The sequence below is a fragment of the Leopardus geoffroyi genome, chromosome A2 (genome assembly GCF_018350155.1).
Source record: "Leopardus geoffroyi isolate Oge1 chromosome A2, O.geoffroyi_Oge1_pat1.0, whole genome shotgun sequence".
Taxonomy (NCBI): domain Eukaryota; kingdom Metazoa; phylum Chordata; class Mammalia; order Carnivora; family Felidae; genus Leopardus; species Leopardus geoffroyi.
This window is the reverse complement of record NC_059331.1, coordinates 1,315,332-1,333,328: the sequence shown is the minus strand read 5'-3', so window position 1 is coordinate 1,333,328 and position 17,997 is coordinate 1,315,332. Positions and strand designations below refer to the sequence as shown.

General features: G+C 63.7%; 2 protein-coding genes and 1 long non-coding RNA gene across 9 annotated transcripts in view; 2 read left to right on the top strand and 1 right to left on the bottom strand.

Annotated features, from left to right (window-relative positions):
- The window catches only part of AP3D1 (adaptor related protein complex 3 subunit delta 1), a 37,955-nt gene extending 24,033 nt beyond the window's left edge, over positions 1–13,922 (top strand). Inside the window, 18 exon segments of the mRNA XM_045491313.1 lie at positions 313–544; positions 1,642–1,787; positions 2,122–2,263; positions 3,760–3,831; positions 4,552–4,627; positions 5,096–5,298; positions 5,537–5,610; positions 5,693–5,873; positions 6,171–6,236; positions 6,571–6,687; positions 7,563–7,709; positions 8,083–8,130; positions 8,507–8,696; positions 8,905–8,993; positions 9,089–9,174; positions 9,729–9,850; positions 9,959–10,038; positions 12,979–13,922. Of these exon segments, the coding sequence (XP_045347269.1) occupies positions 313–544; positions 1,642–1,787; positions 2,122–2,263; positions 3,760–3,831; positions 4,552–4,627; positions 5,096–5,298; positions 5,537–5,610; positions 5,693–5,873; positions 6,171–6,236; positions 6,571–6,687; positions 7,563–7,709; positions 8,083–8,130; positions 8,507–8,696; positions 8,905–8,993; positions 9,089–9,174; positions 9,729–9,850; positions 9,959–10,038; positions 12,979–13,074 (2,167 nt within the window). The 3' untranslated portion in view covers positions 13,075–13,922.
- On the top strand, positions 10,515–12,650 carry LOC123605044. Its single transcript, XR_006715562.1, has 3 exons — positions 10,515–10,527; positions 11,169–11,174; positions 12,035–12,650. It is a non-coding gene; the product is annotated as an uncharacterized LOC123605044 (long non-coding RNA).
- A 1,013-nt stretch (positions 13,923–14,935) lies between the features above and the next one.
- Positions 14,936–17,985, bottom strand: IZUMO4 (IZUMO family member 4). Of its 7 annotated transcripts, none has more exons than XM_045491320.1 (10): positions 17,722–17,985; positions 17,531–17,611; positions 17,366–17,437; positions 16,725–16,751; positions 16,552–16,627; positions 16,321–16,368; positions 16,224–16,238; positions 15,851–15,868; positions 15,585–15,599; positions 14,936–15,262 (listed from the first exon to the last, which is right to left on the bottom strand). In XM_045491320.1, the coding sequence occupies exons 1-10, from the start codon at positions 17,933–17,935 to the stop codon at positions 15,172–15,174; spliced, it is 657 nt and encodes a 218-aa protein (XP_045347276.1). In that variant the 5' UTR covers positions 17,936–17,985; the 3' UTR covers positions 14,936–15,171. The 7 variants fall into 7 exon arrangements, 4 of the variants coding, with proteins under 4 accessions (XP_045347276.1, XP_045347277.1, XP_045347278.1 ...); XR_006715559.1 differs by having other exon boundaries at positions 15,152–15,262; positions 15,585–15,680; XR_006715561.1 differs by having other exon boundaries at positions 15,195–15,262; positions 16,157–16,238.
- Between the last annotated feature and the right edge of the window lie 12 nt (positions 17,986–17,997).

Below are 17,997 nucleotides of genomic sequence, written 5' to 3'. Positions count from 1 at the left end.
AGCCCCAGCGAGGAGCCGGTCACGGCGTGGCCCGGGGTGACGGGCTTTCTCCCCAGTGTCCTCTCCTCCCTGCCCGTCGCAGCCGCGGATGTTCTGTCGCTACAACGATGCTGTCGAGCTGGTTTTGTATTCTTTTCGGGTTTTTTTTTTTTTTTTTTTTTTTTTGTGTGCTGCTACTCTGTCCTTGTCCCGTCGTTGCTGTGGCTTCTTCCCTAGAGTCCTGTCCATCTGCCCTGGTGCCTGGGGATGGGGGAGCGCCCACGTGACCCCTGTGGCAGGGCGGCCTGCTCATCAGGCCCTTCTTGTCCGCAGGCACCTGCAGGAGCCCCAGCAGACCCTCGAGGCCATGCTGCGGCCTAAAGTCACTACCCTACCCGGCCACATCCAGGCCGTGTACGTGCAAAACGTGGTCAAGCTCTACGCGTCCATCCTGCAGCAGAAGGAGCGGGCGGCGGAGACGGAGGCGGCCCAGGACGTCACCCAGCTCGTGGTGGAGCGGCTGCCCCAGTTTGTGCAGAGCGCGGACCTGGAGGTCCAGGAGCGGGTGAGCGTCTCTCGGGGGTCTGCTCCGGAAAAGCCTGTGTCTCTCGTTTGTGGCCGGCTTCGCCTTTCCCAGAGGGCATCTTGGAGAAATCTGCTTTCCGGGGCTCCCTCCCGGCCCCGGGGACGTGGGCGGGTTCTGGGCCCCCGCGGCGGGGGAGGCCCCGGTTGGTCCTCCGCAGGTGGGGGGCAGCGAGAAGGGGGCAGGCCGTGAGAGAAAGAACGAGTGGGAGGTGCCGGCCCCCCGATACGGCAAGGGAAGTATCGGAATCAAGCCGGTTGGCAGCAGGTTCCTGGGTGGGGTGGCAGGTGGCCGGGGACCGGGCTGCTTGCTGCAGGGAGACTGGTCTGGCACGTGCTGCATACAGCAGGCGGGTGGGAGGGAGCTCGGGGTGGCCGTTTCTGGTGCCCCGGGGGCAGCGGAGGGCTCTCAGTTATCCAGAGCTCACAGAAGCGTTCAGTGCCCCGGCCTCGAGCCCTGCGTCAGGCTGGGAGCCGCACTCGAGCCGAGTCCCCAGGTCGGAGTCCGCAGAGGACGGGCAGTACGGCGGCGCCCGGTGCCTCCTGGAAGTTGCCGTTTCGGGTTGTCTGGGTCTCGGAGGACGGTGCTGTCTCTGCTTGTGACTCTGTCTTGTTTGGGGGTCCGTTTCAGTCTTTGTCTCCTGCAGACTGACACGGCGGCCAGGGCTGGTATCTTCCTCCCCGGGTGCTTCTGTGTGGCCCGTGGCTTCTCTCGGTGCCTTTGGTGTATACGTACACACGTGTATATTTTCTTAACGTTTATTTGTTTCGAGAGAGCGCATGCACACAGCAGAGGGGCGCAGAGAGAGAGGGGACAGAGGATGCAAAGCAGGCTCTATGTGGACAGCAGATAGCCCGATGTGGGGCTTGAACTCACCAGCCTTGAGATCAGGGCCTGAGCTGAAACCGGACACTTAACCGAGCCCACTCTTGTGCTGCTCTCGGTGCCTTCTAGACGTTCTCAGTAGGGTCAGACGAGAGGCAGCCACTCTCCTGGGCTGGGCAATGCATTAGGGTGCTAAGTGGCCTACAGGGCCAGTCCTCCGTGACCAAACTGTGACTCCCCTGTGGTCTTCTCAGGCGTCCTGCGTCTTGCAGCTGGTCAAGCACGTCCAGAAGCTTCAGGCCAAGGACGTGCCGGTAGCAGAAGAAGTGAGTGCCCTCTTTGCTGGAGAGCTGAACCCAGTGGCTCCCAAGGCGCAGAAGAAGGTTCCAGTTCCTGAAGGGTGAGCTGCGCGGCCCGTCGGAGGACATGGGCCAAGATGGCAGGAAGAGCAGTGGGAGAACCCCAGTGGGGTCTTGACTGGTGTCCCTGTCCCAGCTGCCGCCCCCCGGAAGTAGACGGGGCAGCCCTTGCCTACAGATACCGGGCACCAGAACACAAGGAGGGTCACGAGGGGCCCGTAGACTCTCACTGGGCAGCCATGATCTCCAGTGGCGGCCCAGCTTTTGCGTCCTCGTCTCCGAGAGGACCGGGGTGTCCCTGTCCCATGTGCCCCGTGAGCGTGCGAGGCTGGCATTCGGGCTGGAGCTGCCTCGTGACCTCCCTGCATCTTGCAGCCTGGACCTGGACGCGTGGATCAATGAGCCGCCCTCGGACAGCGAGTCTGAGGACGAGAAGCCCAAGGCCATCTTCCACGACGAGGAGCAGCGCCATGCCAAGCAGCGGCAGCCGGAGGCAGAGGAGGAGGAGCTGGCCCGGGTGAGCACCGGGTGCGGGGAGGCCGGGCTTTGTTCCCACTGGGGCCTCCGGGGCGGACGGCCTCGCTCAGAGCAGACCCTGGACCCTGAGCCCCCAGGTGGCTGAGCACGTTCCTGTCCTGTTCGATCTGAGCTTTGTCCCAGTACCCTCAGGGGAGCACCGAGCCATCCTGGGAGGTCTGGGTTGGGTTTTGTGCAAATGAGAAGTGGATTCTCTTAAGGCCTGAGCTCCTCAGAGAGAGTCATGGGGCCTGGTTGGGCATGCAGGGGGTTTCACTCGTGCCTTCCGGGTGGAGGGTTTTATTGTCTTTTATTTAAAAAAAATTTTTTTTTAATGGTTATCTTGGGGTAGAGAAAGAGAGAGTGCATGTGCTCATGTGCATGAGCGGGGGAGGGCAGAGAGAAAGGGAGGCACAGACTCTGAAGCAGCTCCAGGCTCTGAGCTGTCAGCACAGAGCCCGACGCGGGGCTCGAACTCCTGGACCGTGATATCGTGAGCTGAGCCAAAGTTGGACGCTTAACCGACTGAACCACCCAGGCCGCGCCCTTGGAAGATTTTATTTTACTTCAAAAAATGTTTTTTCTTGGGGCGCCTGGGTGGCTCAGTCGGTTAAGCGTCCGACTTCAGCTCAGGTCACGATCTCGCGGTCCGTGAGTTCAAGCCCCGCGTCGGGCTCTGGGCTGACGGCTCAGAGCCTGGAGCCTGCTTCCGATTCTGTGTCTCCCTCGCTCTCTGCCCCTCCCCCGTTCGTGCTCTGTCTCTCTCTCTGTCTCAGAAATAAATAAACATTAAAAAAAAAAAATGTTTTTTCTTAATGCTTATCATCCAGCTGGGAGAGAGAGACTGGGACGGTGTGAGTAGGGGAGGGGCAGAAAGAGAGAGAGACAGAATCTGAAACAGGTTCCAGGCTCTGAGCTGTCAGCACAGAGCCTGACACGGGGCTCGCACTCATGAATTGTGAGATTGTGAGCTGAACCGAAGTCAGGTGCTCAACGCACTGAGCCCTGCAGGCGCCCCTCCGGTGGAGGGTTTTATAACAACATGCAGCATTCAGACAGCTCAGAAAACTCCAGAGATACTGCATCCCCTCAGCTCCCCACCACACCATGCCTTATCGTCCTGAAATAAGGGGTCCCCTCGTGGCCTGTCCGGCTCTCCTCCCGCCCATCTGCAGGCTGAGCCTTCAGGCAGTGTGATCTGACTCCCAGCTCAGCTGTTCTTTGTTACTGAGCGACCTCAGACAGCTCACCCAACCTCTCTGAGCTCACATCCTTGAAACAGAAGGCCATCTCCACATCCTGGGGTCATTTCTGAGCTCTTGCTGTCCCCCCACTTGTTCCTGCTGCGGTCTCCCTATTGGTCAAGGGCCACCAGTAAAGTACTGGGGCATTCCGGGCCCGCCTGGGGCCTAGAACATGGACGCTAGTCCATGCCTGGAAGGGAGGGTCTGTTTCACGTGCATTCACTGACTTGCTCTTCAAATCCTGTCCCTGCAGCGTCGAGAAGCCCGGAAGCAGGAACAGGCTAACAACCCTTTCTACATCAAAAGTTCCCCATCTCCCCAAAAGGTGAGGCTGGCCCCAAGTCGTCCTTGAGAGACACTCCCCTCCCCCCAAGCCCCACAGCGCCCCCATCCGCTCTCGGGAGGACACCAGGGGCCCCCAGGTCCAGGCCACTGTTTGGTTGTCACAGTAGGTCCACGTGGCCCAACTGCCAGGTGGGTCTGAACACCAAGACCTGGGAGCAGGTGTGGATGTGGGGTATTCCACATGACTAGAATGTTCTAGATCTTAATCCAGGTGGTGCCTGCTGCCTTCCTCCGTGTCCTCCCCCCCGCCGGGCTCCCCCCCCCCCCCCGCCCCGCCCCGGTAGACGCGGCCCCATACGGGTGCTCCATTGCCCTCCTCTGGGGATTGCCGGGTCACCTCGTGGCTCCGCTCAACTTTCTGAGGGGCCGAGGTGGCCCACACCTGGCGTGCACCCTCACCAGCGCCTGTGATGTCTGACTTTGATTTTAGCGCTCGCAGGGGGTTCGGGCTGCATTACTTTTCTAACTCGAAGTAGGTGACCCAGACAGAAAGCTGTGCCTCGGCCCTGTGCCTGTTGGTGCTGACGGACCGTTCCCCAGTCCTTAGGGGGCTGTGCTCCCCAGGATGCCCCGTCGCATTCGCAGGGGTCCCGCACACCGCCGGCTGCGTGCGTGTGTCATCCTGGGCCATGGCCCCACCTCAGGCGTCTCCATCTGTCCATGCGTCCTGCCCGGTAACGCTCACTGCTTGCTTCTCCAGCGGTACCAGGACATGCCCGGAGTGGAACACATCCCCGTGGTGCAGATAGACCTCTCGGTGCCCCTGAAAGTGCCAGGCAAGTATTTGCACAGGCGGTGTGAGCCCCGGGAACCCATGAGCGAGGGGGTGGGGGCCCGAGGCTGGGTCCCGGATGCTGCCAAGGGCCAGCCTTACCAGCCCCGGACCTGCCCCCTCCTGCATCCTTGGCTGGAGTAGGTTCCAGATTGGAGGGTGAGTGGGGGGGTACACGCCAAGGGCCCCAGCCTCTCCGTGCTGGCGCCGCCTCGTTTCTCCCCGGACCCTGCCGCGCCCCCGCCGCCACCCCCACCCCCGCCGCCACGCGCCCGCATGTCCGCACTCGGAAAGCCTCTGCCTGCTCCCGGGCAGCCACGGTGGCAGCCCCTGTGAGCTCCCTCGCCCCCTTTTAGCGCAGACCACGGTGGGCCGTGGGCCGCTCGCCCTGCTGAGCCCCCAGGGGCCACCCTCCCGCACGTGGCTCTCGGGGCCAGGGCGGCGCTGAGCACCGTGGGGCGCACGCCTGCAGGGATGCCCGTGTCGGACCAGTACGTGAAGCTGCAGGAGGAGAGGGAGCCCCGGCAGAGGCTGGAGAAGGACAGGAGGCGGAGGAAGAAGAAGGACAAGGACAAGAGGGGCAAGCCGCGGCGCCACAGCTCGCTGCACACAGAGAGCGACGAGGACATCGCCCCGGCGCAGCGGGTGGACATCGTCACCGAGGAGATGCCTGAGGTCGGCCCGCTGGGGCCACGACGGGCGGGGAGCGGGTTCCCTCCACGGGCAGGTATCCCGCGGGCACCACCGCCGCTCCCGGGGCCACGCTCGGGCGGGCCTTCCCGTCACTGGCGTTCTCGGGGGGCCCCTGGCGTCCCGACCTCTTGCCTGCGGAGTGCCCGTGGGGGCGGGGGGCTTCGCAGACCCCGGGGGGCTCGGGCCGGACGGACTGGATGCGCGTTCTCTCTCCTCTCAGAACGCTCTCCCCAGCGACGAGGACGACAAAGACCCCAACGACCCTTACAGGGCCCTGGACGTCGACCTGGACAGGTAAGCAAGGGGGCGGAGCCGGGCCGTCCTGTTTCCTGTGTCCCCGTCAAGTGCTCGCCGTGACGCACCCGCCTGCCCCCAGGCCCCTGGCCGACAGCGAGAGGCTGCCCGTCCAGAAACACAGAAACGCCGAGACTACCAAGTCCCCCGAAAAGGAGGACGTCCCTGTCGTGGAGAAGAAGATCAAAAAGCCCAGGAAGAAAGAGAAGAGGCACAGAGAGAAAGAGCGAGAGAAGAAGGAGAAGAGGAAGGAGGAGAAGGAGGTGGGCACGGGCAGTCGGGTGCAGGGACCCCGCAGCCCCCCACGCTGACGCTGAACGCCACATCGCCCCATGCCGGCCCGCGTGGCCACGGCGGGGCAGGCCCGGGGGTCGTGCCGGTGGGCGGCCATCCGGGGCTGCCCGCCGTGGCGCCGGTAGGGCGGGAGGTGCCGCCCGGTCTCCCCGCGCGCGGGTCCCCGCGGAGCCGGAGCGGCCGCGTCCGGTCAGGGCGGTGCCGCCCGTGCTCCTCTGGAGCCTGCGTTGCTGCTTCGCCGAAGGTGCGTCTTCCTGTGGTTCCAGGGCGAGGACTTCGATTTCTGGCTGTCCACCGCCCCGCTGCCCGCCGCGGCCCCGGCCCCGGCCCCGGTAAGAGCCCGGTGGCCTGTGCCGGCCCCACCCGGTCCTCCACTGGACACACGGGTGCACGTCCGGGCTGTCCGCCCCAAGGTTGCGTGGGCGCACAGACCGGTGAGGTTGGGGCCGGCCCAGCCGGTGGCTGTAGGAACGGCCCCCGGCCCAGCCTGCAGCCCCTCGGCCGGGCCTGGCCGCCTCTCCACCCTGGCGGCCATGCGCTTCGGTGCCAACCGGATGCCCCGTGTGCTGAGGGAGGCCGGGCCGGGATGTGGGGCTGGGGGCCCAGAGGACACCCTGTCCCGGGTGCCAGTTGCCTCCTCGAGCCCCGCTGCCCGGCTTCCTGCAGGGAGAGCCTGGAGCGAACACTGTCACCGCTGCCCCTGAGGGAGGGGGCGAGGAGCCCAGGAGAGAGGAGCGAGGCGACGAGGACGAGGACAGAGACAATGAGCGGGACCCCGAGAAGGTGAGGGCGCGTGCCTTGGCTGCCCTCGTGGAGTGGCCGTGTGGCTGTGCAGGAGAGGGTCGTTCCCGAATCCCGCGAACAGGGGTCATGGGGGTCCTGGTGGCGGCTTCTCGTTTTTACGTTTTATTCGGTAGTAACTCACCTATGGGAAGTCCCACCTTTTCACAGTCTGTGGTTCAGGGGCGTTCACCGTGTTGTGTTACCATCACCAGTGTCTAATTCTAGAACATTCCCTCTCCCCAAAAGAAACCACATCCCCACCCACGATCACCCCTCACTCCCCTCCCCAGCCCCGGCCCCCATGAGCCCCCTTCCTGTCCCCGGATGAACCTGTTCCGGACGTTTCGCACACGCGGACTCACACCCCGCGTGGCCCCTCGTGTCTGGTCCCCTCCCTGAGCGTCGTGTGTTCGGGGTCCGTCCTTGGGCAATGGGCGCGGACGCCTTGTTTCTGCTTGCGGCCGAGGGACGTGCGCGTGTGCGGTGGACAGTTTTCACCTCTTGGTTGTCGTGAGTCGTGTTCCTGCGAGCGTGTGTGTGCGGGTTTCGGCGTGGACGCGTGTTCTCGTGCCCGCGCTGAGGAGCTGCCAGGCCACGTGTCCACGTGTGGGTTCTGGCCGGTCTCCCTGTGCGTTTCCACCCGTCGGCGGTGAACCGCTAGGTCCTCGCCTGCCCCCCGCAAGGACCCGGGGCTTGCTGGTCCGTGCCCTCTGCCGCGCGTGCTCCTTCCCTCGGCTCGCCGGCCCTGCGTCTCGGAGACGTCGTGTCGTCGCGACGCATCCGCGGGCTGCCGAGTGGCCTTGGTGCGTGTCGTGCCTCGCTGGGCAGCGGCGGCCAGAGAGCGCCGAGGGTTGAGCCTGGTCTCTCTGCTCCAGAAAGCTCCGAAGCATAAGAAAAAGAAGCACAAGAAGGAGAAGGAGGAGAGACCCAAGGACAAGAAGAAACCCAAGAAGCAGCAGCCTCCAGGTGAAGAGGCGGCAGAGCCCGTGGAGAACGGCGCGCTCGCGGACGAGCCTCTCCCGGTGAGGGGTACTTCACTCGCCCCCCGCGGGCCGGAGGCGCCCCCACGGCCCGCCGAGGCCTCGACGCAGGGACAGACCCGGGCCGAGTCCAGGAGCCGCGTCTGCGGGCCGGCGGGCAGTGGGGCCTCGGTGGGCGCGGGCGGGTGACCCCGGGGCTGTGGGCGTCGGGGGGGTGGCGCTCTCGTGTGGCGGGACGTCCCCGAGGTGCAGGCGTGCGCTGCCCGGGACCCCCGGGGGCTCCCCGCACCCCGCTTCTCGTCGGTCCTGACGTTCCCACCGGAGCACTTGGCAGCTGGCGACAGGCCCGGCCCGTGAGCCGCCGCCGCCCTCGGGCTCTCGCTGGCCGAAGCTGAGCGTTTTCCTCTCTTCCCAGCCCATGTCCAGCTACTGCCTCCTGGCCGAGAACTCCTACATCAAGATGGTGAGTGCTGTGGGCATTGCAGGGGGGCTGGGGCGGCCTTGGGCTCCTTTCTCGGGGCGTGAGGAGGGACGTGGTAGGGCTCGGGGGCGGTGAGCGAGCCTTTCTAGGGAGAGAGGCACACGTGGGTGCTTGCCGCCACGTGGGCCCGCAGGGCCGGCTGGCTGTGGGGGCCCCGAGGGCCGACGTGATGGCCAGCGGCTCTCAGAGAAAGGGCGGGAGCGGCCGGGACCACGGATGGAACCGGAGTGGTTTCCCTCGCGTGAGGGTTCGAGTACTTTCCCCTCTCCGACACGTTGTACGTTTGCACGGCGGGGTTGCCGGCACTCCCAGGCCCCTCGTGCGGGCCCCGGAGGTTGAGGCCGGCCTTGCCCTGCAGACCTACGACATCCAGGGAAGCCTGCAGAAGGATAGTCAGGTCACCGTGTCCATCGTCCTGGAGAACCAGAGCAGCAGCTTCCTGAAGGGCATGGAGTTCAACGTGCTGGACTCGCTCAACACCAGGCTGGCCCGGCCAGAGGGCTCCTCCGTCCACGACGGCGTCCCCGTGCCTTTCCAATTGCCCCCAGGTACGTGGGCCGTCAGGCAGGGCGTCGGGGCTCCCGCTGACCCAGGTCCTCTTGGTCCCAGGAGCCCCCTTTCCTCCTGTCACCTGCTTCCCGACCGGGGCGGGCAACGCTGAGGACAGGCCCCGGGCGGGGGCAGTGCCGGACCCCAGCCGGGCGGCGCCCCGTGCCGCTCTCGGGACCCACCCCTTGTCCCCTTGTCCTCTTCCAGGCATCTCCAACGAGGCCCAGTTTGTATTCACCATTCAGAGTATCGTCATGGCCCAGAAGCTCAAGGGGACGCTGTCCTTCATTGCCAAGGTAACGGGGCTGGAGGCGGGGCCCAGAGCCCACGGACGCGTCCCCGCTCCGTGGGCCCCCTGGGCCCTCCTCACCCCGTGCCCCCGCTCCCACAGAACGATGAGGGGTCGACCCACGAGAAGCTGGACTTCAAGCTGCACTTCAGCTGTACCTCGTACTTGGTCACGACGCCCTGCTACAGGTGCGTGGTGCCCACCTCCCTCCTGCTTCCGCTCGTCACGCGGTTAGCTGGCAGACACCCTTGGCCTAAGGCAGGAGGGCCCAGTCTGCCGCTGGCGCAGAAGGTTGGCTCTGGCGAGCGTCCGCCAGCCCGGGCCACGTGGCAGATACACGCCTCATGGCCCGGGCGGCAGACGGGTTCTCTCCTGGTGCCAGAGGCCAGAGGCCGTGATGGAGGGTCGGCAGGGCTAGCTGCTTTCGGTGCCACGCCTGTTGGCGTGCAGATGCCGTCTTCTCCCCGTGTTCTCACGCGGTCGTCCCTCTGCGTGTCTGCGTCCTGATCTCCTCTTTTTAGAAGGACGTTGGTCTTACTGGTTTAGGACCCTGTTTCCAAATACCGTCACATCCTGAGGTCCAGGGATCGGGAGTCAACATGGGAATTTGGGGGACGCGGGTTAGCCCGTGACATCGTACAGGACCGTCAGAGACCTCGAGCCGCAGGCACACGAAGGAAGGTATCACGCCTGGGGCTGGGGGCCCACCGGTTGTCAGCCTCCCTGTCCTGTGTCCTCACAGTGACGCCTTTGCCAAGTTGCTGGAGTCTGGGGACCTGAGCATGAGCTCGATCAAAGTCGACGGCATTAGTATGTCCTTCCAGAACCTTCTAGCAAAGATCTGTTTTCATCATCATTTTTCCGGTAAGGCCTCCGACGTGGCCGGCAGACGGGGCGGCTTTACGCGTGCGCGGTCGGCCCTCTGCCCCCCGGCGAGCCAGCCCGGGCCTCAGCCTGCGCCCTCTGTTACAGTGGTGGAGAGAGTGGACTCCTGTGCCTCCATGTACAGCCGCTCCATCCAGGGCCACCACGTCTGCCTCCTGGTGAAGAAGGTGAGCCCCAGCCCCCCGTGCTCTCGAGGCCCCGGGGCTTCTTGGGTTTCGGCGTCTCGCTGAGCTCAGCCCGCCTGTTTCGCTCAGGGCTCGTGAGCCTGCCTCCGAGAGGAGGCCGGCCACCCGCTTCCCCGGCCTGGTCTTGGCGTCAGGCCTGGCAGCCCGCCCGTCGGAGTCGGGAGGGGTGCCCGGTCCTGGGGCGCCTCCTCACCCGGTCCTCGGGCTCTCCAGGGGAGCCGTCTGGGCCTGGGGGCGGCCTCGGTGAAAGTTTCCATCGGGCGGTGTCGGGTCCTTTCCTCGGCGGCCGTGGGTCCTCGGTCCACGAGCCGTGTCTCGGGCCGGCCACGGTGGCGTATGGTCCCTCCGCCCGAGGCGCCGAGTCCGCGTGGGTTGTCTTCCGTGGGTCTCTTCTGTGGCCCCCAGTGGGTCCCAGCGGCACCTTCTTTCGCTCCTGATGGTGACACTTTGTGTCTTTTCTCGTTATTCTTGGTCGTCCTGGCGGGAGGTTTATCGTTTTCCTTGATTTTTTTCAAAGGTAAATTTAAAAGCTCCCCTTTTAGGAACTTTGTTTTTTTAAGGCAATAAATAAATTTTGTTCAGCTTTGTTCTTTCCCTCCTTTTTTCTGCCTGCTTTGGGCTTATTTTCTGTTTTGCACGTTTGTTCAGGTAGGAGCTGAGGTTTTCCTTCTTTCGCGAAGAGCTTAATGCTTCGTTTTCCTTGAAGCCGTGCTTTAGCTGAACGCCACGGGTGTTTAAATGTTTCGTGTTTATGTCTAAACGGTTCTAACGTTTTCTGATTCCTGCTCCCAGGTCCTGTAGAGTGCACGGGTCACTTAGAAGCGTGTTTGGTTTCCCGTGTTTGGATGGCTTTTTGCTTCGGATTTGTAGCGTGGCTGCCACCGTGGTTGGGGGACACGCCACTTCTGATTTCGGTCCTTTGAAAGTATTGAGATTTGCGTTCTGGCCCTGGACTTGGTCATTCGTGGCAGGAGTGGCGCTCGTGGATGCGTGGAGGCAGTGAGTGTTCTGCCGGTGGAGCGGGCCCCGCCGGTGGTGGTCTCGGTTCTTCTGGGCCCTTGGAGTCTGTGTTGCCGGCCCGGCGGCTGCCTGAGTGGGTGGTGTGAGGTTAGTGACAGGTTGTCTGTCCCCCCGGGGCTGTCGGGTTCGCTCTGTGTGTCTGCCGTTAGGTGTGTGGACCGAGAAAGTCGTGGCGTCTTGACGTATGCACCGGTTTGTTTATCCGCGCCGACGTCCTTCTTTATCCCGGGTTGTTTTCTCTGCTGCGGAGTTCTCCGGTCTGATGTCGGACAAAAAGCCACTCGCTTTCTCATGACGGGTGCTGACACACATGTCTTCTTGAGCGCACCCTTCCTGTGTCGGAAGGCGTTCTCACGGGTGGGTGCCGTCATCCCACTGACGACCCCGGGTCTCCTCCTCCGTGTGGTCTTCCGCTCCTCCCCTGCCCTCCCTCTCCTGCACACGCCATGCCGCCCGCTCCACACCTGCCTCCAGCCGCTTCTGGGACAGGCCTGGGGGCCGCGGAGCCTCGTCCAGGGCTAGTTTTGCTGGGCGCGTTAGCTTGGCGGATCTTCGTCTCAGTGCTTTAAAATCACGCTGCTTCTGGGGTGCCTTGGCGGCTCAGTCAGTGGAGGCTGTGGCTTGATCTTGGGGCTCTGGAGTTGAAGCCCCATGCTGGGTATAGAGAGGACTCACTTTTTTTAATATTTATTTTTGAGAGAGAGAGACAGAGCATGAACAGGGGAAGGGCAGAGAGAGGCAAAGAGAGACACGGAATCTCTCGAGGCTCCAGGCTCCAAGCTGTCAGCACAGAGCGTGACCAGGGGCTTGAACTTGTGAACCACGAGATCCTGGCCTGAGCCAAAGTCGGACGCTTAACTGACTGAGCCACCCAGGTGCCTCGAGAGGACTTAGAAGTAAAATCTTCCAGAAGGTCGTCACACTGCCTCGTTTCACAGTCGCAGTTTCTGGACGAGAGCGAGGCACCGTCTCCTCTCCAGGTTTTTCTTGGTTGTCAGCCTCCAGCAGGTCACAGCGTGTCCGGCGCGGACTTCTCCGGGTCTGTCAGGAGTGTGCTGTGCCTCTTGAGTGTTTGCAAAATTCTGGAAGTTTCCCGCTGTTACTTAAGTCCTTTCTTAGCGCCGGGTTCTTCTTACAGCAGGGCCTGCCTGGCCCCGCCCTCTGCCGTGCTAGCCATTCTGCCCATGGGCCCACCCGTGGGTGTCTCGTTTTGACGACTGTGTATTCCAGGTCTGGAACGTCTGCCGGGCGTTCTCGAGATCTTGCTGTCTTTGCTGGGATGTTCCGTCTTCCTGTTGGCTTCAACAGTGCTCCTGACTGCGTGTTGGGGGGTCTTTATAGTAGGGACTTACAAGCCTGTGTCCCGTCGGAAGATGCCACGTCCTCCTCGTCCTGGCCTGGCCGTTGGCTGCCTTTTCCAACAGAGCTGAGCTGAGGTCTCCCGGGTCTCTGGGTGCTGAGTAACCAGGGCCTTGTTAATCCCGCGGGGGACACGGCATGGGCTGCAGGTGCCTGACCTCTGGTCCCAGCGCCCATCTGTCTCTGCGACCTTTGTCCCGCTCGTCGGAGCTGCCGCACGCGGGCACCGGCCCTGGGACTAGGGGGACAGCGGCTCGCGGACACATTTACAGGCCGCTTTCCCCGAGGCCCCCCAGCCAGAAGGCGGGCCGTTGCTCACGTACCCCACTTTGGCAAGCCGTTGCCCAGATTGGGGTTCTCCGGTCCCGGCCTCGGTGGGGGCGGGGGGGGGGGGCTCCAGGGCACCTCCCTTGTCTGGATTCGCGAAGCACCAGCACCGAGGGAGGTGGTGACAGACACAAACGGCACGTTCGGCCACGAGGCAGCCTCTGGGCGTCGCGTTCCACACCCTCCACAGTCCCGACGGCCGCTTCCCTTTTCCAGGGGGAGAAGTCCGTGTCGGTGGACGGGAAGTGCAGCGACGCGACGCTGCTGAGCAACCTGCTGGCGGAGATGAAAGCGACGCTGGCCGAGTGCTGAGCCCGGCCCCCCGCCCCCACCCCGGCCCCCGCTCGGGTGGCGAGGTGACACGCTGTGCCGACGCGTCTTGTCGGCGTTCCTACTTTGCCTCTTCCCATCTCTTCAGCGAGGAGCCGGCTGCGGCGCCCGGTGGACCGTGCGGGGTGGCGCGCCCTGATCCCGCGAGGCCACCCGAGTGCCCCACGGCCCCCACACTCCCTGCCTGGGGGCGCCTGCTCACCCTCCTCCCTCGCGGCCGCGGGCCAGGACACCCGGTGGTCCCGGGGCCGTGCAGGCTGCTGTCGTGTTCCCCACGTCCCACCCACGTGTTCATGCGTTGCAACGGCTGCCACCCGGGGTGGGGTCTAGTCGGGATCCCTGACGGAGTGGGGCCTGGACCTTGTTGGTTTACATTTCTTTCCTGTCCAGTGAAATGTGTCTCGGTCGGTGGTGTTTGGCGAGTGGTGGGGACTGTTTGGGATTCCAGGTCCCTCCTGTCGCCGAACGCTCCCCAGGCTTTGTCCCACACCGTGCCCGCAGCTGCGGGGAAGGCCCGGTCCTTGGGGGGGGGGCGGGCCCGGCCCCTGGAATGCACCTCACGGGGCGGGGCGGGGCAAGGGGACCCCGGACCACCCCGTCAGAGATGACGGTCCTCAATGACGTAACTTCCTTTTGACGAACACTGTCACTTTAGCATGTAGGGTAATCTATTACAGAATCCTGTGCAGTGATTCCAGAACCTCAGAACTGTATGATGTGTTCGATAAGAATTGATTTGCTATCGACATTCCCAGATAAAGGAGAGAGAGACATATCACGCTGCTGTAATGATTTTGTGTCGAGATGATCCAATAAACTTGTAACACAGACATTTGTCTGTTGCACCTCCTGTCTGTGCCGGCGTGCACACCCGGTAACAAGAGGGACTCCGGACCATCCTCGAGCTGCCTGGGGCACCCTCGGGAGGTCACACAGCGTGCTGGGGATCCCTGTCCCCACCTGCGAGTGCGCCCTTCCCTTCGTGATGGAGGTGAGGTCATCCCCACACACGGGCCAAGCCCCAGCAGGGAGCCACGACCCCACCCACGGGAGGTCCACCAACATCGCGGACCGCACCCTCCTTTCCCTTCCCAGGGAACCCCACTAGCGGCGGGTGTGTAGATGAGCGGCAGAAGCAGGTGCCGGAAGGCAGGCCCTGCCCGTGCTTCAATTTGCCACATTGCCACTGCCTTTACTGACGCCATGTGGCCAAGGGACGATTCAGGACCAGTAACGCTGGGTCAGCAGACGGAAAGCCGTCCGACCCCTACGTGGACCCAGTGCCGGGCAGCCCCCGCCTTCCACCAGCTTCTCTTCCTGATAATCACCCGCCCGAGCCAGACCCCTCGCGGGTCCCTCTGCTCCCTCACCAGCACTGGGGCAGCAGAGGCCACATTGACGCCTTGAGGCCATTGTTGGCCAGTAAGACCACTGGCCTGCATGGCCTGCCGGAGTGGTGTTCCATGCCCACCCGGCCCTGTGGACTCTTCTGACCTCCGTGTACCTGCTCCTGGCAGGACTAGTCCCCGACTTCTCGTCTGCCAGGCCCATCAAGCCATTTATCGTGGGTCTCTCGTAACGCACATGAGTGTTTGTGAAAGGAAACGACGTGCTAGGGACGCTTCCTGTGCTCCTTCGGCTGAGGTTTAGCTCGGCGTGGCGAGTCAAAAGCACTCGCTCGCGCCAAAGGCTTGGGTCTGTCAAGCCTGCCCAGCTGTGTTGAGACGGATTGCGGTACAATTGGTATGGAAATCCCGGGGCCGTCAGCCCTGCCCCAGTGCCCATGACCAGGATGTGCCTTACCTGGGGACCCAGCCCTGGTTGCCCCAACACGGATAGTCTGTGATGAGAAACAGGGACGTTTAATCATTGCCTCTAATAGCCCTACGGCTCTGCCCGGCGGTGATGCACTCTATATACAAAGGCATGCGCCCTTCCCGGCCCCGGTCCCAGCCTCTGATGGCAGTGCAGGGACTCAAGGCAGCAGGGAGCCTGCTCCGTGGGGTCAGGCTGGGGCAGTCCAGCTGAGTCCTGGCTCCACCTCGAGGCTAGGGCCAGTCTGGCGATGGCCGGTGGCCGTCAGTGCTGTGTCAGGCACTCGGAAGCATTTTCCAGAGTCAAGTTGGCCAGGTGTGGGGGCTCAAGACATGTGAAGCTTGGTGACATCAGACTGTTGGGGAGACATGGGTGCCCTCAGCTCTTCTCTCCCTGCTCCACCTCCCCCCCCTCCCCCAAACCAAGGTCTTTGCTACGGGCCTGGGACACGTGACAGGGCTGCAGACAACCCTCAAAGCTCAACTTGGAGGTCTTGTGGCCTGTACCCATCCCCTAAACAGCATCGGGGTCGAGCCCAACTCTCTTGCAAGGGGCTGCAAAAAGGGGGTGGGAGGCTGTGGCAAGCTGGCCATTGGGTTTTGATCTCTGGCTTAGGCTCAACCTTGCCTACAGAGTCCACCCAGGTCCTCAGAGCCTCCCTCCTTTGCGCCACTCACAAAGCTGGAGTGGTTCTGTGCATCCAGGAGAGGGGAGGAAGATCCGATGTTTATTCGAAGTGATCACTTGGGTGTGGTTGCAGGGGTGACATCCAGCTTGTCCCAGGTGCAGAGAGAGCCCTGCCGGCTGTGTCTCCCGAGCCAGCCCCTCCCCGTCCATCCCTGACTTAGAGGCCCCCGTGCCACCCCTTTCCTGACTCCCTCTTGCTCCCCTCCAGAAGGCCAGGCCAGGGTTTTGGAGAGAACAGACGGGGCGGGGGCCTTACCTTGTGTGGTCGTCCTGTCTGAAAGACATGACAGGGTCCCAGTTAGACCCAAGCTTTAGGGCTGTGCTGTGCCTGTGGCCCCCAAGTCCCTCCACTGGGGCACATCCATCATGGGCCGCCCCCGCCCCCCCAGCTCTGACCACAGCCCTGCCAGCTGCTTAGGGCAGGGGTAGGACCAGACTCTATGGAAACCTTTAACTTGGGTGTTGCGCCCCCTGGTGCCAGCTGAGCGCAGAGGAAGGGCGGGCTGGGGTCCTGAGGACCGGAGCAGGTGCCGCCTCCCGCGGCCGCCCTCCGCATACTCACCCGCAAGGGCACATAAGCACACCGCCTCTGATAAAAGTCATGCTGGGTTTGGGGACAGGGGACTTACTTGTGCCACTTATTTCTACAACGACAGCAGGATTGGAATCAGAACGTCAGGCGTGGAGGGGAAGGTCCCCTCCCTGAGCCCAGGGGCCCCAACTCACATGTACCGGAGGAGGCCCTGCACAGCTGTTTCCCACTGTGCCGATGACCTGTGGGCACACGGGGCGTGGAGACGGGGCGCCCCAAATCCAGAACTCAGGGCCTGCCGAGGGGCTACCACCCCACCCGACCCCGGTGGAGACAGGCCAGGGAGGAACAGGGAGGGTCCCAGGAGAGCCTCAGACCCACGGGCACAGGGCCCTTGCTGGTCACCGCCCGAGCCTGAGCCCTACTCGCAGTTGTAGCCAAAGCAGACGACGTGCGAGTCCGTGCAGTTGGTACAGGAGATGGTCTCGTACTGGAAGATGCCTGCAACACAGGAGAGGCGGCCGCAGGCTCCCCCCGCCTCGGCCTCCAGGGCTGCCGCCACCGCTGTGCCCCACGGACCGGGCAGGGGCTCGCTCACCACAGTGACGCTGACAGTCGATGCGGCCTGTGTGGGGACGAGGGCACTGACGGCACTTGTCCCCGCCGCCACCTACCCTTTTTATTATTTTTAATTTTTTTTTTTTTAGTGTTTGTTTTTGAGAGAGAGAGAGAGAGAGCACGAGTAGGGGAGGGGCAGAGAGAGACGGAGACACAGAACCCGAAGCAGGCTCCAGGCGCCGAGCTGTCAGCACAGAGCCGGACGCAGGGCTCGAACTCACGAACCGTGAGATCATCATGGCCTGAGCCGAAGTCGACACCTAACCGACTGAGCCCCCCCAAGCGACCCCCGACCCAGCCTTCTTGCCCTGCCAGAGGCTCACCTAGGGTTAGGCTGGCTCTCAGCCTGGGAGGAGGGTAGCAGCCCTACTCAGCCGCTTCTCCAGGGACAGGCTGGGGGAGGGCTGGGGTTTATCCAGGCCGCCTGCTGGTGCCCACAGGAAGGAAGGGCCCCTGCCTCAGGGAGCTGCCCTTCCTTCTCTCTGTTGGGAGCCGGCTGCACTGAGCCAGAAGCCCCAGTCCTATCACGCCAGCCTCTGCCACCCCCTGGCCGGGGCCCCTGGCTCCGGAGGGACTTCTGAAATACCCCCGCGGAGCTCCCCAAGCCCTTCCTTTGCTCACTTTCGATGATTGCATTCTGGATGAGGTGCACCTGCTCCCGAAAGATGGCTCGCAGCTCGTTGGGGAAGTACCCTGTGGGGGTAGGCAGGAGGGAGGTCAGCCTCCGGCGCTGGGTGGAGGGGAGCTGTCTCGGTGTCCGCGCGCGCGCGGCGCCCGCCCCCTTACCGGGGAAATACATCTTCCCCTGGTACAGCTGATCCATCTTCTGGTACACGGCGTTCGCCACTTGGTTCAGCTTCTCCCGGGCTGGAGGCCGGAGAGGGAGGTCGGTGAACTGCGCGGGTCGGGGTCAGGCCGGGGTCTGGCGGGAGTCTGGCCGGGTCGGGGGGCGCGCCCGGGCGGGGCCCCGCACTCACTGATCTCCGCGGGGATGGCCAGGTGCAGCTCCTTCATCGTGTCCTGGCTCCAGTCGCTGAGCAGCAAGCCCGACACGGGGATGTCGCCCACCCACCAGGACTTGAGATTCACGTGATGGCGGTAGAAGGAGAACTTCTCCGAGAAGTTGCCGTGACAGTGCAGGCAGCCGCGGGCCAGCGCCGCGGTCAGGCCGAGGCACAGCAGCAGAGCCATGGCCCGCCCCCGCCCGCCGCCCGCCAACCAACCAACGGCGCCTCCCGCGCCACGCCCCCAGC

Excerpts from the sequence above, each read along its gene's own strand:
- IZUMO4 (XM_045491320.1), bottom strand. The coding sequence starts at position 17,935 with ATGGCTCTGCTGCTGTGCCTCGGCCTGACCGCGGCGCTGGCCCGCGGC. Across the intron at positions 16,628-16,724 it reads CGACTGTCAGCGTCACTGTG|GCATCTTCCAGTACGAGACC; the intron begins GTGAGCGAGCCC and ends CCTGTGTTGCAG. Across the intron at positions 16,369-16,551 it reads TGCTTTGGCTACAACTGCGA|GTCATCGGCACAGTGGGAAA; the intron begins GTAGGGCTCAGG and ends GTGTGCCCACAG.